The 18641-nt window shown below is 43.0% G+C and overlaps 1 protein-coding gene across 2 annotated transcripts in view; it reads left to right on the top strand.

The window, feature by feature from the left end:
• YWHAE (tyrosine 3-monooxygenase/tryptophan 5-monooxygenase activation protein epsilon) overlaps positions 1–18641 on the top strand; it is a 182376-nt gene that overhangs the window by 125085 nt on the left and 38650 nt on the right. For both annotated transcript variants that reach the window (XM_029611491.1, XM_029611490.1), the window contains exons 4-5: positions 4343–4549; positions 11998–12134. In XM_029611491.1, the coding sequence (XP_029467351.1) occupies positions 4343–4549; positions 11998–12134 (344 nt within the window). The remainder of the gene's footprint in view (positions 1–4342; positions 4550–11997; positions 12135–18641) is intronic.

Below are 18641 nucleotides of genomic sequence, written 5' to 3' on the forward strand. Positions count from 1 at the left end.
GTTACAGATTGGAGGCAGGATACATTTTTTTCCCAAGCCTGCGTCCAACATCAAAATCGATCAATGAGTTCTCAACATAGTGTCTCTGGGATACAGACTGGAATTTTCTCATTTCCCTTCGATGCCTCACTTTGTATCACAAACAAAGAAATTATCCCAGATTCACCTACTACATCAGGAAATACAGACTCTGCTTCAGCAAAGGGCAATCCATAATCTCCCACGGCTCCTCATCAACAAGGGGTACTACTCCTAATACTTCCTCATCCCCAAAAAGTCTGCAGGTCTTTGACCAACACTGGATCTTCGTTCTCTCAACAAATTGATCAAGAGAGAAATTCAAAATGACCTCTCTGAAATCAATACTACTCTTTCTCCAACCCAGCGATTGGATGTGCTCTCTGGACCTAAAGGATATATACACTCACATTCCCATTCACAATTCATATTGGCGATACGTCTGTTTCTGGGTTGGAAATCAACATTACCCAGTACAAGGTGCTCCTGTTTGGACTCTCCTTTGCCCCGAGAGTCTTCACAACACGTCTAGCAGTAGTGGCCCATTTACAAAAACAAGGAATAAAGATTTTCCCATATCTCCGTGATTGGCTCATGGTGTCTCCAGATCTGCAATCTCTTCGTCAAAACTTACTCCAGGCAGTCCGAATCATTGAAGGTCTGGGGTTTATCATAAATTACCAAAAACCTTACCTCTACCCTTGCCAGGTTCTCCAATTTATAGGAGCAAAGATTCACACACCATTATGCAGGGTGTTTCTCCCCGAGGATAGGGCACATACACTACGTATTCTCTGCACAACGTTCCTTCGTCAAATCTTTACAAATGTTGGCCGTGTTCTGGAATTATTGGGACATGTGGCAGTGGCAATCATGTAGTCCCTTGCACTTGTTTACACATACGATGATTGTAATGGGGCTTGAAGTCGCAGTGGAATCTGTGCAACAACCCATGTCAAGGAGAATTTGAATCACAGCCTCTATGAAAAAGGACATAGCCTTGTGGCTAAGGCCCCCAATACTTACAGGTTGAAGCACCTTTCAGATTCCCCAATCACCAATTAATTCTAACATGCCTCCAAGAAGGGCTGGGAGCCCATCTTCGTCACCAAAAAACATAAGGAGTTTGGCACAGGAAAAAAGTTCAATCCCCAATAAAACTTTGAGTTAAGGGCAATAAGAAATGCAGTAATCATCTTTGCCCTAACCCTTCAGGGGAAGTCTATAATGATCCATATGGACAATCAAGTAGTCATGTTTTATATAAAAGAGGAAGGAGGTACAGATGGGCAGAAAAGAATGACACGTTCCTTCAAGCGTCCTATCTTCCAGGACTAGCAAACACGGAAGCTGACAGACAGCAGAACTTTTCACCCAAAATAATGATCCCTAGACCAGATAATGGCAGACGAACCTTTCAGCCGCTGGGGAGCACCATGCATAGATCTATTTGCATCAGAGCAGAACTGATAATTTCTGCTCAGTTCTTCCCAGTGAACATCAAATAGTACAAGACGCATTTCTGATCCCTTGGTCAAAATGACTTATGTATGCATATCCTCCGATTCCGTTACAGTTCTCATTGTTTGAGTAATTATCTCAAAGCAAACATGATTCTCATCTGGGACAACTCTCCACACAGACCCTGATAAGCTTGGGCGACTGTTCTCGCATACTAACCCAGGAGAATGGAACCCTCGTTCATCCGAAACATTCGTCCCTGCAACTAACAGCAGCATGGAGGTTGAGCGGGAAGTTCTAAAATATCTTCAACTTCCATTTCATATCGTGGATATCCTGATAGAATCTAGAAAACCTTCAAGAAGGAACTATGCTTTTAAGTGGAAAAGGTACTCTAACTGGTCCCGCCAGTGGGTTCTAGACCCCTTTACTAGCTCTATGGCTGACTTACTACAGTACTTACATTCTCTTTCTACATCAGGCCTTTCAGACACATCTGTAAGAGTACACCTTAGTGCAATAACAGCATATCACACTTCAAAGCAGTAACCCCATTTTATCACATCCTCTCATATCACATTTTATAAGGGGTTTATTATGCATCCACCCTCTAGTAAGGAAACCTCCTGTATCGTGGGATATAAATATTGTCTTGGGAAAGCTAATAGAAGCTCCATTTGAACCTATGGAATCCGTTTCCTTAAAATCCCTCTTTTGGAAAGTGCTTTTCTATTTGCCATTACCTTTGCTAGAAGAGTAAGTGAACTTCAAGCACTAGTGAACTATTCTCCCTACTTGCGGTTTCACCATGACAAGGTCTTACTCTGTACTTGCCAAACTTTCCTACCGAAAGTAGTGTCTGATTTCCACTTGAACCAAGTAATCTCGCTACCCATTTTCTTCCAGAAACCTCATGCAAATCAAAGAGAAAAACTACTTCACATATCGGACTGCAAGTGTGCATGCCTACTACCTGGCTAAGACTCAAAGCGGTCATACAAACTTCCCAGCTTTTCATCTCATTTAATCCGAATAACCCAGGGAAAGTATTATCTGAAAGGATTTTATCTAGCTGGATAAAGCGCTGCCTTCAATTTATACTACACTGTGCATGCTACAGTGCTAATGGATGCAGTGACAGCACACCAGGTACAAGCGACTGCAACCTTGTTAGCTCACCTACATAATGTTCCAATCCAGGACATCTGTAAAGCAGCAACCTGGCCATTCATTCATACCTTCACATCTCACTACTGTGTAGATCAACAAATCAGCGGCAGACAGTGCCTTGGGATCAGCAGTTTTACATCACGTCTAAAGAGCTTAACTGTCCACCAGACACTCTGTTTGCTAATATAGTATTTTGGCAGAGACCAACCTAAAGCAACCCTCAGCTTGGGACTCCCAGGACAGCATGGCTAAATAAGCCTGCTTATTGACAGAAAAAAGCAAGTTTGCTTACCGTAAATGTTTTCCATAGATAGGATCATTTAGCCATGCGACCCCCCCCCCCCCCTCCTACCTCCCTGAACAGCCTATTCTAGTTGTTTGTTCTACACAATGTTGATGAGCTTTATCAAGAACTGAGGAGACTCGCACGGGAGAAAGCTGAGAGCTTGGAGAGGCAGCTCTGCCCTGTGACACCGGATGACATAACCTAGGACAGCATGGCTATATTATCCTGCTATCTACGGAAAACAGCTTTACGGTAAGCAAACTTGCTTTTTTTTCTTTTCTCTTGAGCAACTTAAGTTCTTTGTAGATGCCAGGAAGCATCTTCACCTGCTTCCATTGAGATCCAGTAGTCTTGAACTGTTGCAGAAATCATAGTTGTTACTGCTATTTTCTTATGTGTTTTCCTGTGTTTTGTCCTATAAATGTTTGTTCGCTTTTGTTACTTTCAGTGAAATGGGAATATTCAAAGGGATTAATAAACTTTATATTCTATTGTTTCTATTTTTGTTTATCTTTTGTAATCCCCTTTGTTTCTATAACAATTTTATATCATTTCAAAATAAAGCATTAGAGTCAAAAAATAAAAATAAAACTTGGCAAGATACCCAGATATTCTGAGGTTTCTCAGAGTGGTGAGATTATCTAAAAAAATTCATTAGACTTTTCCTGTCTTGGATTTTGAATCTAATCCTGAGGTACCAGTATGATCTTCCTTTGAGCCCTTAAAATCATCTTCATTTTACCTATCTACAGTAAAACATTTGTAGCCTCTGATTTAAGAGAGTGCCTGTTTTATTTGGAAAAAAGAAAACTTTTCCTCAAGACAGATCAACTGCTCTATTTGCTCTTGGCTATAAATGTTCCATCTTGGAAGTTTATAAAGCTATGATGAAGACTTCAACCAAGGGAAGGCAGAGCACATTCAATTAGAGCAGTATCTGCATCATTTGTGGAAAAAGCAGGGGGGGGTGTCTTTGGAGCAGATTTGCAAAGTAGCAACTTGAAGTATGCTGCATATATTTTTAAAGCACTACCTGATTGATATGTGGGCCTTGGTAAATTCAACATTCAGTATGGTGGTACTGGACAGTTTGTTTCTTGCCCATTAAGGTACAGCTTTGGTCTATCCTTGCTGTCCAGACTGGTGGGGGGAGAAGCTGGAGTTGACAGAAGTGAGCCAAAATTCCAATTTCAGGACTACCATGGTCAAGTCCTCAGTTGGTTTACAGTTTTATATACAATTCTTGTTTTGTAATTGTCCCTGCTATGCAAAATGTTCAGAGTAAAATACTGCTGTATTTCTAAATCAATTTGGAAATTATTTGATTAATTAGATGTGACTTGTTCAATGCTTTTTGAGCTTGGGTTGCTGGATTTTGAATTATCAAAACTGTTGCATCTTTTTCAGGAAAGGAGATTACCACCGGTATCTGGCAGAATTTGCCACAGGGAATGACAGGAAGGAGGCTGCAGAGAACAGTCTGGTGGCTTACAAGGCTGCTAGTGATATAGCAATGACAGAACTTCCACCAACACATCCAATCCGCCTAGGACTAGCTCTGAACTTCTCTGTATTCTACTATGAAATTCTGAATTCCCCCGACCGTGCCTGCAGGTAGGTTGAGCTATTTTGTTTCTATATGATAGGCATGGTAAGTGTAAAATTAAAAAAATAAATAATAAAAATTGAGGCCCAGTTGCTTAATTTAGTCTGTGAGATTTCTGTAGATCATTAGACATTGATGCTCTTTTAACTAGATGCTATATTTTATGTAAATTGCTGTAGAGGCCTAATATTGTGGAATCTGCAGTTTCTGCAAAAAAGAACTACTCTGATTAGCTGTTTACTACCAATGAGCTAATAGTCTCCTGTTTTCTTGAGTTTTCTCTCATCTGCTACTCAGACACAAATAAAAAGGTATGAGATGGGTGGCACCTTATATAGACGAACCAATTTATTGAGGCATGAACTTTCGAGGATAGAGTCCATTTCATTAGATGCCTCATGTCTTGTTTATACTCGTTATCTGCACTGGACATTTTCCTGTGGAAGTAGCGGGAAAACAAGATTTTATAAATAGCTTAGTCTATAAGGTGCTACCTGCCTCGTATCTTTTTGGTTAGACCAAACTAACACGGCTATCCCTCCGAAGATCAGATACAACTAGGAATTGAAATTTCTGAGGACAAGCAGGATGATAGTCCTCACACATGGGTGACATCGGATGCAGCCTGGCACGGAACTTTGATCTCAAAGAATCTAGAGCTTTCAGACATACCCTACTGAGCATGAACAGCTGTAGTCATCACCCTGCCCTTAGGCAGAGTCCCTCAATTTTTTTATTTCTGCGGAGCCGTGTGGTCGCGGGTGCCATGTTTATCATGGTATTCAGCTTTGTTCTCTCCACAGTTTTTGTAAGTGATTTTCTCTAGAGCTGCAGCTTTTTTTCTTTCCTTTACCTTCCGGTAGTTTTTTCCTTTTTCTTCTTTCCTCTCTGCCAACCGCATGGCGGGCCTTAGTTGCTGTGCATCCTGGCAGTCTTTCCCTTTACAAAAAAAAAAAAAGCTGCACTAATAGTTTAGTATTTGTCCTCTTCTTGCTCTGTCTGTTTTTGTACCTTTGTTAGATGCTGGCAGAACTAATTGAATGCAGTCTGTGGGTGATCCGTGTAGGCCACTGAGCCTGGGGACTTGCCTGAGTTCTACCCAGCAGGAGTTTCATGTCATTTCACCAGTCTATTGGCATTGATGGAGGTTCAGACAGTGCAAAGATCGAGGATCACACTATTCCTGTCAGGGGGAGAGCTGTTCCTCTCCACATTCAAAGGAACTCGTCTTCATGGGCAGGAGTGGGGGATTAATGCAGTTAGTGTAGCTGGGTTTAAAAAAAGGTTTGGATAAGTTCTTGGAGGAGAAGTCCATTAACTGCTATTAATCAGGTTGACTTACGGAATGGCCTCTATTACTGGCATCAGTAGCTTGGGATCTTCTTGGTGTTTGGGTACTTGCCAGGTTCTTGTGGCCTGGTTTGGCCTCTGTTGGAAACAGGATCTGTGCTTGATGGACCCTTGGTCTGACCCAGCATGACAATTTCTCTTATTCTTCTGTTATGATAGAGGGGTTTAAAATCATGAGAGGTCTAGAATGGGTAAATGTGAATTGGTGATTTACTCTTTCGGATAATAAGAGAAAGTCTTTTCACTCGGCGCACAATTAAACTTTGGAATTTGTTGCCAGGGGATGTAGTTAGTGCAGTTAGTGTAGCTGGGTTTAAAAAAGGTTTGGATAAGTTCTTGGAGGAGAAGTCCATTACCTGCTTATTAATCAAGTTGACTTAGAAAATAGCCACTGCTATTACTAGCATCAGTAGCATGGGACATACTTAGTTTTTGGATACTTGTCCAGATACTTGTAGTCTGGATTGGCCACTGTTGGAGACAGGATGCTGGGCTTGATGGACCCTTGGTCTGACCCAGTATGGCATTCGCTTATGTTATGTTTGTGATGGCAGTGCAGTCTCTTGTGAGAGAGGGTGAGCAGGAGCCTGGCAAGCAGCTTGCTGCTGCACCTTCGGTGCCATGCACAGTAACGGTTGCCTGTGCACAATTAATCTGACGCATCGAAGTCAGGACAACATCGGGGACCAGGACTGCCTTTGAGTGCTGTGGTCACTCTTGATGCTGTTGAGGTGCTGGGTGCCCTCAATGCCATCAGGGTGCATGACTGCCCCATAAGGGCTTTCTGTATTGCAGGCATCTGGATGTGGAGTCTTGATGCACTGGAGTCATCGAGTGCCTTGGGCCTCAATGTGGCGGAGTAGCAGCACAGACTTTTAGTGTTGGGGACCAGGTCTGCCATCAAGTGCCATGCTCCCTCTCGATGCTATCGAGGTGCATGGCCTTGATTCTGTGGCAAGCACAGTCAAAACCTGGGTGCAGTGTCGTTTGGTGCCCTTGATATGATCCATTGTTGGCGAGTGTGAAAGCACTATGACCCCTACAGGTGCCATCACCTTTGTGGGCACCAGTGTATGTAGTTGGATCCTACAGGACATGACTGCAGAGCACCATTGGTTGCCATGGTCTTCGCTGCTGCTGTTCCATGATGAAAACAGTAGTGAGCTATTTTAGACATAGATTCAAGGGCTGCGTCCAGCCTCTTGGAGCGTTATCAGGTACTGGAGGGGGCAACACCGTAGAATGCCACCTATCACCATGCCATACCCAGAACCCCAGTGGTACTAGGGATGCCATTGTCGCATTGTTCCTATTCACTCCACTGGGAGTTATTATAACAGTGGAGCGCAGCATGTGCTGTCTGGTATGGCAAGGTATCTCCCTGTCTGTGCAGTTTTCAGCCATGCTGGGTTCTGCCATCGTTGCTTCAAGGTTTCAGCCTACAGCAGAAGGGCTCTATTCTCCAGTTGCTCTCTACTGTATGGGAGTGTGTGTGTGTTTTCCTCATGGTGAGCCCAACAGGTTGTGCGCCACTGCCACAGGACTGACCTAGGACTGTGTTCCTGGTTGAAACCCTAATGGGAGTACATACCAGGAGGTTAGTGTCAGGAGTCTTCTCTTTCCTTAGATGCGGAATGTCTTTTGACTCCTATGTCACAGATCCCCTTTGTGGGGAAGCCCTTGGGGCTCCGTTCCTGGTAAGTGTTTCGCTGAACGGAGCCTCAATTCTTTGAATCGGTGCATCTTCTTGTAGGCTAGGGCTGGGGGACAGCAGTGGCGGTCATCTGACCGTTTTCGCTAGGGCTCCTTCGTTGATTACCATGGTGGTCTTCCCTATCCGAGGGTTGCTGCTGGAGCGAGATTGGTTGGTTGCTTCTGAACCTCAGCAATCAGTGATTGTATCTCAACTCTCAACTGAAGAGTTGACAGGTTTTTTGGGATCAGGAAGTCCTGATTCCCAGTCATTTCTTGACTCTTCAGGAAAGGGGGATTTGATTGGGTTCCAGCGCAACTCTGGTTGTCCACCTGGTTGTCCACCCCTGCAAGGGTGTTCCTCGTTCTTTGTTTCCCGGAGAAGGCATGCCACTGCTTCTGACTGGCGGTCGCTGTCTGTTTCTTGTGGATCCGAGAGCTGGTCGAGCAGTAGTGCTTTCCTTAGATCGTCCTAAGGCACAGTAGCTCCACGGTGAAGAATAGGGGTTTCTCCCATCCAGGAGTCACATAAGAACATAAGATGTGCAATACTGGGTCAGACCAAGGGTCCATGAAGCCCAGTATCCTGTCTCTAACAGTGGCCAATCCAAGTCACAAGTACTCAAACATTTAATAGATCCCTTGCTACTAAAATACCTTTGATATCTGCTGAGCTCAATGGGCATTTTTTTGATAAGGATCACTATTGCCAGTCATTCATTCCTGCAGGACCCTACCTCAGTGAGGAGGGCGCTAATCCATCTAATTGGTGAATATGCCTTTCAACCTATCGCTATATCCATGACTGAGGGAGTTTGGGGATGTGGGACCCTGCAGCAGACATGCTGCTCTTTGGTTCTAGTGGCTTGCAAGCTATACTTTCCCAATTTAGGGATAACCCTGTCTGCAGACAAGGGGAGTCATGGTTCATGCAATGATTGTTCCATTACTGGACCGTGTGCTTTCTCAGGGGAAGTATATGCTATCAAGGCTGAAGTTTGTGGCAGTCTGTTCCGAGATTGCCCTTGCCCTGCCCTGGTGCCCTTAGAGTTTCCAGGTTGGTGAAGAAATCCTGTTCGATAGAGGTTTGCACTTGCAGCACCCCGGTTTTCTGTCTCTTAGAGGAGTGTTTCTGGATCTCTTCCCTGTGGAATTCACTCTGTTTCAGCTGTTTCAAGCAGGCTGAGGACTGTATCTCGGTGGGTAACTCCCGACTGGAATCAGCAGTGAGTTATTCGCTTGGGGTTGTTATACAACCTAGTGACTTCTGCTTACCCCAGAAGTCCAGTGGTCTGCCTCCTTGTGTTATTCGCTCCTTCCGACTTCTAGTTGGAATTTCGGGGGGGGCGCGCTAAGGCATTCATGATATATCTTAGTGTATACCTGCAGGGAAAGATACATCACTTTTTTCCCTATGTTTTCGCCACGCTCTGTCCGATACTGCCTTTAGCTTTTCTTATTTTACTAGGTTGCCCAAAGTGTCTTTCTGCTCACATGAACTATCTTGTAGACAGAATGGATAATCCTGCCCTTGTCAGGGTGCAGTGTGGTTGAGCTTTCAGGTCTAATGTATTTCCCTGCTTGGGGATTTGAGCTAGCGATCCCATTCAGGGTCTGCTGGTCAACTATATCTGGTGCTTTGTTATGTAGGGTCTATTACACACCCTGACATTGGATAATTCTTCCAAGAGTTACTTGGGTTTTCTGCCCATTATGCCTATTAGCCAAACATGGGCACACTTCTGCAAAGAAATTCTGTCCCTCGGATGTCAGTGGATTGCAGTTTCTATCTGGGAAGTTCTCAAGCCCAGTTTTTTGGTTGTCTTGTAACACCAAAGAAAACTGTGTGGGTTTTGTCCAAGAGTTCTTCTCTTATTTACATCTCTAGACTTTTTCCTGTATCCAGTGGGTTCTAGACTACTGTAGTTGTCAGGGTTTCCTGATCCGAAATCCTACTTATGATACAGAGTGTTACATGCTGGCACTCTCATCACTCTTCTGCCTTAAGCGCCTGTGCTGCACATGGGGGTTTTGTGTCTGTCGTTTATATGGCTTTTCTCTTTGTAGAACCCAACTGTTTTCCCACCTAGACCCCTTTGTGGGTCGGCTGTCTCACAGGCAAAAGGGAGAAAGATGGTGCTTTCAGCACGGTGTGGTTTCCTGCTTTGTCCTGTTCAGTCTATAGCTTGGGAATCACCCATGTGTGAGGACTGCCAATCAATCCTGCTTGTCCTCAGAAAGCAGAGTTGCTTACCTGTAACAGGTGTTTTCTGAGGCCAGTAGGATATTAGTCCTTATAAAATCCACTCGCATCCCCGGGAGTTGGTTTCACCATGTATTAGCTATATCATGGACAGAGAGACTCTGCCTGGGGAGCAGGGTGATGACTACAGCTGCAAATACTCAGTAGGGAATGTTTGAAAGTTTTAGATTCTTTGAGATCAAAGTTCCATGCCTGGCTCCATTTGATGTCACCCATGTGTGAGGACTAACATCCTGCTGTCCTCTGAGAACACCTGTTATAGGTAAGCAACTCTGCTAAATTAGGGAAAGGGTTTTCCTTATTTTTTGTGCTTTCAGTTTTATGCTGGTATTTTGCTTATCTTTGTTTAGCATTTATTTTTTTTTGTTTTGCTATATTTTATTTTATACAGGTGACACATGAGAATCTGCCTATTAGTTTAACTGTTGAAATACTTTAAAGTGAAAATCTGAGTGTATCTTTCCTGCTCAGAGAAGTTGCAAATTACTGAACTTGCAGTATTCATTTTAGGCCACAAGGTACTCTGCTTCCCATAGGATGGGTGACACTGGTGTTGATAATCTTTCATGACTGACTCTTCTCACAATTCCTGGCACCAGCTTCTGTTCTCATAGTATCAACAGCAAGTCAGTTTCATTAACCTTTGCTTAGGAGTACCTTTTGAATAGTGCAATACCTTGGTGTTTGGGAAAACAGAAGAACCAAGAAGAAAAGAAAAGTAATGAATGTAAGAGGGGGAAAACGAGGAAAAGGAAGATATGAGATATATTGTAGAAGCTTAAGTATGGGAAAAAGTGATGAGGAAAACAATGGGAGGGTCATGAGCTATTTGATGAAAAAAAGCAAATGGGCATAGAACAAAGAAACAAAGGCAGAAAAAAGAAACAAATTGGATAGAATGCAGACTTTCATATACCTGAAAATTATTAATGCTAAAGAAGTATACATTTTTTCAGTGGAAAGGAAGTTATATAACACAGGGCGATCATATGAGACTCCAAGGGGTTAGACTCGTGAACATTGTTAGAAAATATTTTTTTTGTAGAAGGGGTGGGGGATGCATGGAATACCTTTTTGGAGTAGGTCATGAAGACTAAAATAAGACTTCAAAAAGGCATTAAAAACACGGAGGATCCTTTATTACAAAAAAATGAGGTAATAGAAACATCCCTTAGTGACACAGCAGACCAGAAAGGTAGCTATATTTGGTACCAGCAGACTACAGCTCCCTAGAGACTGACTAGGTTGGTGATGGGGTGTCATCTGAGATCAGGAAACAAAGTTGAGCGGGACATAGGCCAGTGAAAATTAGTTTGCATCTACAACCACTCCATGTTTTGAATGCAGAAGCAAACTGTAAAGAGATGTTAAGTACAAAAATTGTACACATGCAATTGATAAGCAAATAGTTTGAATCAACTGATACCAACTTTAAGGAAAGAACTGTATCTCCTTCTGATTAATGCAGGAGGCAGTGATCTTGCAGCCTGCATGGTGGTTGAGCTCATAGTAAAAATTAGGAAAGAGCTGAATAAGTTATTCCTTTGAGCTGGGATTTTCTGAATTTTTTAAAATTTAATTACCTTTCCAAATCAGAATTCAAGGTAACCCATTCATATACAGTTGATAGCTCTCTTCCCAAGAAGGCTTACAATCTGTACCGAGTCAATAGTAGATACAGTGACATTCAAAGCCACAGGAAGTGTTGGTGGGAGTACCAGGATTTGAATCCTGGTTCTCAGCCTGCTTCTCCATCCTGTAGGCTATTTGCTGAATGGAATCCCCATGCTTGCTTTTTCCAGCCCTTCTCGCTTCCCCTCTTGGAAAAATACATATGGTGTTGGTAGTGCTCATACTTTGTCCACAGAGGGCTGGGGTCTTCTCCATGGTGATTTACCTGCGGAGAATCCATTTGAAAATGTTTCCTGCTATATCCATGTTACATGGAGTCTAAGGAATGTAAAATGGGAAGCAAAAGAATTAGTGATGAACTTGCTTTCATTCCACGCAGTACTGTTTTATATGTAAAATGTACTGATAGCTCAGAGAAGGAAAGGGTTTATCTTTTTCTTTTTTTGCGATAGAACCTTTTGCTATCACTGCGGAAATTTTGTTACACATACATTAATTCAAGTCATCTTACCTTTCTAGGTTGGCAAAAGCAGCTTTTGATGATGCTATTGCAGAACTGGATACATTGAGTGAAGAAAGCTACAAGGACTCTACGCTTATAATGCAGTTGTTACGTGATAACCTGACACTATGGACTTCAGATATGCAGGGAGATGGTAAGTGTCTGACATTTTTTCTCAGATCTTTTAGGAAAATCTTTAAGAAGACTGGGATCAGTGACATTTGACCATAGACATTGCTGTGATATAGGTATATAACTGGTGATTGTTACTGAGTGTTACACTTTTGAGTCATATGCTTTTTTTTTTGTAGTTCTTGGTGTTTAGCCTGGAAAAAGCATGTAGGCAGCAAAAACTGTTAAAGGTGAATGTGAAAAGCCTGATGTGCTCCGAAATTAGGGGATGTGTGAATGTTGGGCTGGTGCATGCAAAGCAAACTTTAAAAGCTGTCCGGATATGCGCATAATTGTTGTTGTGCGCACAAATGAAGTTTTATAAAGGGGTGGGGAATGATATGAGTGGGGCATGAAGATTTTAACTTGAAATTTGAGCGTGAATACTTACACACAATGATGTGCACCAGGATCCCCTGCCATGTAACTTTACTTCTGCTATGGATGAAGTGTAAATGATAAAACAAAAAAACCTAGGCAGATCTGCGGAGTTTTAAAGGTCAAGGCTAACTGGGAAGAGAAACTATTACACTAGGGGGGCTCTGGAAGACCTATCTCTTAACTGGGCGAACTGGGAACAAACTGGTTTTAGTGGCAATGGTTCTCTGAGGGCAAGCAGGATGGTAGTCCTCACATGTAGGTGACATCATTAGATGGAGCCTTGATGAGGAAAACTTATGTCTGTTTCTAGAAGTTTGACTAGGCACACTGAGCATGCCCAGCATGCCCTATACCACGTGTCCATGCAGGGTCCATCTTCAGGCTGTTCTTTTTGGTGGAGCTGTAAGCCTCATGGTGTAAGTGAGCTCACTGGCTGCTTTTAGCCTTGTAGAAATATTTTTTTTGTGGGTTTTTTCTTCCAGCTCTATCGCCGAGTTCCTCTTGATGCCTTCCCGTAGTGTCACAAACCAGCGTTTTCTGAGTTTTGGGTAATCTTTTTTGTGTTTTGATTCCCCCCTTGGCAGCAGTGCCTCGGAGCCCGCCTGCCATTGATGCCCACTGCCATCGCTTTCAACTTTACGGTCCTTTTTTGTCCAGTCATGGCATTGAATAGTTTTCGCCGATGCCCCTGGTGCCTGAGGACCATGTCAATCACTGATCCACATATCATCTGTATCCTCTGTCTGGGGGCATCACATGATGTCTGGGGTTGCCGCTTATGTGCCCAAATGACCCCGAGGGAACATTGGCTTTGACTCAACAAGATGGATCAGCTCTTCCGGTCAACGAAGTCAGCGTTATCGGCATTGGTGGCATTGCATCGATGGACCTTGGAGCCACACCAATGGAAACTGTACCATCGATGTCTGTGGGACCATTGGTGCCGTCAGCAGATAGGGGCACTGGAGACAGACCATTGTCTATATCCTCCAGGCAGAGGATGCTGAGCTCTTCGGCCTCAGCACCTGGGAAAGAACGGGCCAAGCGTCGAGGGAAGCCTAAGAAGCATCGGCACCAGTTTCTGCATCCACGATGCCTGGGGCAGGGATGCACCGGCTTTTGCCACGATGCCCCCCCCCCACCCAAAGCAACCCTGTGGCGAGGAGGGCCCATCCTCTATCAGTGCTGGGGGACCGATTTCCACCAGTCCTGGTGACAGTCACCGATTCACCTCATGGTTCAGAGGAAAATCTTTCCTCTCTTCCTCCTTCCCAGTCAGTGTTAGCATTGGCAGTGTTTGAGGAGGAACTGGAGCGTCGAGTCTAGCGGTGGATCAAGCAATGCAGGGCCGGTGCTGCCAGTTATCCTACCACTACTGGCGAAGCTCAATGTGCTCATTGGTATGCAATTGACCCAGCTGGCGCCAGTTCCCAGGAGAGCACCAAGACCTCCCCCTACCGATACGGTAGTTATTGCCGGTTCTTCCTCAGAGAAAGCTTACCGAGGCCGGCAGAGGCCTGTAGTCCCCCCATCCAGTTCTACCTGGTGCCTGCATCTCTTGTTGAAGGCCGATCACCTAGGGCTCCATCCCCTGTGGCATACAGTGAGGATAAGGGTCCCTAAGACCCACAGAGGGATGATCAACTGAGTCGTCCTCTGAGGACTGTGGTCTCCTTTCAGACCCTTCTCATCCAGATGAGTGAAGGAAGTCCCCTCCTAAGGACTTAACCTTTGCAGGGTTTGTGAGGGTGATAGCGGAGACCATCCCATTTCAACTTTAGACAGAGGAGAATGCCAGGCACAAAATGCTTGAGATACTCCAGATTGTGGAGCCTCTTAAGGAAATCATGGCAGTCCCAGTACATGACATCCTTAGAGTTGCTGCTGAGGATATAGGAACACCCCCTCGCAGTGCCTCCCATTAGAAGGAAGGAGGATGTGGTCTACCTTGTCCAGACAGCCTGATTTGATAAGCGTCAGCTGCCTTACCAGTCGATGGTGGTTGAATCCGCCCTCAAGAGGGCCAAATGTTCTCTGTCCCATTCCTTGGTGCCCCTTGGGAAAGACCACAGTTCTGGACGCTCTTTGGAGGAAGGTGTTCCAAGACGCTATGCTTATTGCCCGCATTGCTGCCTACCAGCTTTACATGAACCAGTACCTGCGGGATATCTGGAAGCAGATACAGGAGGTGACTGAACAGCTGCCTCAATAGCAGCAAGAGACACCTTCGTGTTGCTGGTGCACTAGGGTCTGGAGTGTGGGAAACATGAGGTACTACAATATTTTCGAGACTCCATCAAGAGTCTCTGCAGCAGGAATTGGCGCCTGGAGAATGGCAGGGCTGCGGGCCTTGGATCTCCAGCCAGCGGTACAGGAACGACTCAGACGTGCTGTGTACTGGAGAGAATCTCTTTGGAGATAGGATGAGGGATGCTGTGGCCGAGCTCCAGGACAACCATGAATCCCTCATACAATTCTCCACCAGTACTCTGGACCTGTCGTCCTCCTTCAGGAGGCTGTTGAGACGAGGGCTAAAAAATGTCCATTCGATGTTCATGTTTAACCCTCGTGGTTCAATAGAATCTAGTTCAAAAATCCATCTCTGTTCCTGCTGATGTAAATACCTCTCTATCTACTCCTCGTGGATGTATCTGATCCAGAACAAAAAATTTTAGATCTTCCAAACAATGATTATGGTCAATCAAATGCATTACCATAGGAGCTTCAATTCTTCTATGTTTGACAACTCCGATGTTCAGAAATTCGTATCCTGAGATTTCTAATCATTGTTTTGAAAAGATTTTAAAAGTCTGGAGGGGTAGGTATAGAACTAGGAACGGGCTTAACATACCATAAAATTTAGCGGATGAGACCAAAGGTTCATCTAGCTGAATATCTAACTTTTAATAATAGCAAACAGGTGCTTGGAGGAAGTATATATGAAATAAAATACCTGTAGATTTGTTCATCTGCTTATTGCAGTTTTTAGTGGTCATCCAGGATGCACTAAACCTGGAATGACTTGCTAATTATTGACGCAGCAGAGGAGAAATAGCCAAACCTTTAGTTACCAAATTTTTTAATTGCCTCTGTACATTCCTAGGCGATATACAGATTTACATTCATAATCATATAAAATCAATTACATTTAATAAAACCAACTTAAGACCTTGAAACATATAAAAAGTCATAAAATACTTTAACATAAAAACTATAGCTATCTGAATAGAGTAGAAATGTGGTGTACTTCCAGAATGGTGGTGTGGATCACTTAGTAGGCAAATATGAGATGGAAAACTTTTGAAGGAAGAATAGGTCGTAATTTTTACTGGTAACTTAAGAGATTTTGTCTCAAAGTAACAAATGCCTTATGCCCTGGTTTGGAGTTAGTGGCCTTTTGAGCAGGCTAGAGCCTGGAAAATTGTCTTGGGCAGCTTCATTGTAATTGAGGCAAAATAAGAATTTTGAAGGAGTATTTTGACAGCAGGATCGGGGATAATTGATGTGGATAGTAAAGGTTTCTTATTGAGGGAGTTGCTCTTAAAATGAAGACACTAAGCTCTACAATTGCTGATTCATTCTGTCCCTCATTGGAGGTGCTGTTTTTGGCATGGATCTAGTGGATCTCTCTCATCTGCTTTTGTACATCCATCTATCTTTCTAGTGAGGTTAGACCCATGCCATTTTGTTGCTTAATTTTGTGGAGAGACTTGGAGCTGAATGCCTGACTTGATTTCAAACTCCATTAAGAATCTGAAGGAATCTTTTCTCTAATGTAGAAGTAGAGTATGCTCATCCGTTTTTGAAAAACCAGGGTAAATTAAGGGTGGGGAAAGTTATTTAAGTTTAGAAATACAGATGCAGAAATAGGACAACAAAGGTCTCATCTTATAGATCTGCAGGAATAAGATGGAAATGATTTTTTTTCCCCCCTCAGGATCTGTCTGTAGAACAGTTGTTGGCCATATTGAACTTGCCCAAATTTTTTTACCCACTCAGGTTCTTAAGGAAAAGTTGCTTCCTAGTCCCCAAGGTTGATGCTGATGTGTAGTTAGCAAATTATTTCTCTAGAAAAGACAATTTTTTTTTTAGGAATACCCAGATATATGCCTTCTGACTTAATCAGAGCTTATGAAGCCAGGAAGCTTTAACTTGCAGACAGCCAGTGCTTGTAGTTAATGCCAGTAGGATTGAAAATTGGGTACTAGGAAGCAAGTCTTGGAAGATCATTATATTCACGTTGATAAATTCAAGTTCCTGTCTATGGGCTAATGCCCTTCTCAAACTATATCAACTCCCCTGCCTGTTAAGGACAACGCAACATGGTATGCTTGATGTCCCTTTAGTTAGAATTGCTCATATTTCAGCCATTAGAGTATCTGCTTTTTCGATAGTGGCTCTTGTTTTTCAGAACTTTCTTCCAGCAGAATTAAAATTAAGTGATTGTATCAAGATGTTCAGAACACTTTTGAAAACCTTATTTAAGCAGGCATATTGCTAGGTTTAGTAGGTACTGTTGCCTAAGTTCAGTTATTTTATGCTAGTGAGTTTTCCCCCAATATTGACTGGGTAAATGTATCATCGGGACATGCTAGAGATAACGTTCCTGGATGGAATAAATAACAGCTTTATGGAGCAATTGGTTCAGGAACTGACAAGAGAGGGAGCAATTTTAGATCTAATTCTCAGTGGAGCACAGGATTTGGTGAGAGAGATAATGGTGGTGGGGCTGCTTGGCAATAGTGATCATAATATGATCAAATTTGAATTAATGACTGGAAGGGGGGACAGTAAGCAAATCCACAGCTCTCATGCTAAACTGTCAAAAGGGAAGCTTTGATAAAATGAGAAAAAGTTAGAAAAAAAACTGAAAGGAGCAGCTACAAAGGTAAAAAGTGTGCAAGAGGCATGGTCTTGCACACAAAACAAAAAAAAAAAAATCCTAGAAGCACAGTCCAGATGTTTTCCATACATTAAAAAAGGTGGAAAGAAGGCAAAATGATCACTGGCATGGTTAAAAGGGGAGGTGAAAGAAGCTATTTTAGCCAAAAGATCTTCATTCAAAAATTGGAGGAAGGATCCAACAGAAGAAAATAGGATAATGCATAAGCGTTGGCAAGTTCAATGTAAGACATTGATAAGACAGGCTAAGAGAGAATTTGAAAATAAGTTGGCCATAGAGGCAAAAACTCACAGTAAAAACTTTTTTTAAATATATCCGAAGCAGAAAGCCTTTGAGGGAGTCAGTTGGACCGTTAGATGATCGAGGGGTTAAAGGGGCAATTAGAGAAGATGAGGCCATTGCGGAAAGATTAAATTATTTCTTTGCTTCGGTGTTTACTGAAGAGGATGTTGGGGAGGTACCCGTATCAGAGAAGGTTTTCATGGGTAAGGATTCAGAAGGACTGAACCAAATCACGGTGAACCTAGAAGATGTGGTAGGCCTGATTGACAAACTGAAGAGTAGTAAATCACCTGGACCGGATGGTATACACCCCAGGGTTCTGAAGGAACTAAAAAATGAAATTTCAGACCTATTAGTAAACATTTGTAACCTATTGTTAAAATCATCCACTGTACATGAAGACTAGAGAGTGGCTAATGTAACCCCAATATTTAAAAAGGGCTCCAGGGGCGATCTGGGAAACTACAGACCAGTTAGCCTGAGTTCAGTGCCAGGAAAAATAATGGAAAGTGTTCTAAATATCAAAATCACAGAACATATAGAAAAGACATGGTTTAATGGAATAAAGTCAGCATGGCTTTACCCAAGGCAAGTCTTTCCTCACAAATCTGCTTTACTTTTTTGAAGGAGTTAATAAACATGTAGATAAAGGTGAACCGGTAGATATACTATATTTGGATTTTCAAAAGGCTTTTGACAAAGTTCCTCATGAGAGGCTTCTAGGAAAAGTAAAATGTCATGGGATAGGTGGTGATGTCCTTTCGTGGATTACAAACTGGCTAAAAGACAGGAAACAGAGTGGGATTAAATGGACAATTTTTCTTCATACTTTGGATTGCAAGAGGGCTTTGGCTTTTTATTTGGAACGTACAGAAGGTTACAGGCAATCCACTCACCTTTGTTTCTTTCTATAACAATAGATTG

This window comes from Rhinatrema bivittatum, chromosome 8, assembly GCF_901001135.1.
Source record: "Rhinatrema bivittatum chromosome 8, aRhiBiv1.1, whole genome shotgun sequence".
Classification (NCBI taxonomy): Eukaryota; Metazoa; Chordata; class Amphibia; order Gymnophiona; family Rhinatrematidae; genus Rhinatrema; species Rhinatrema bivittatum.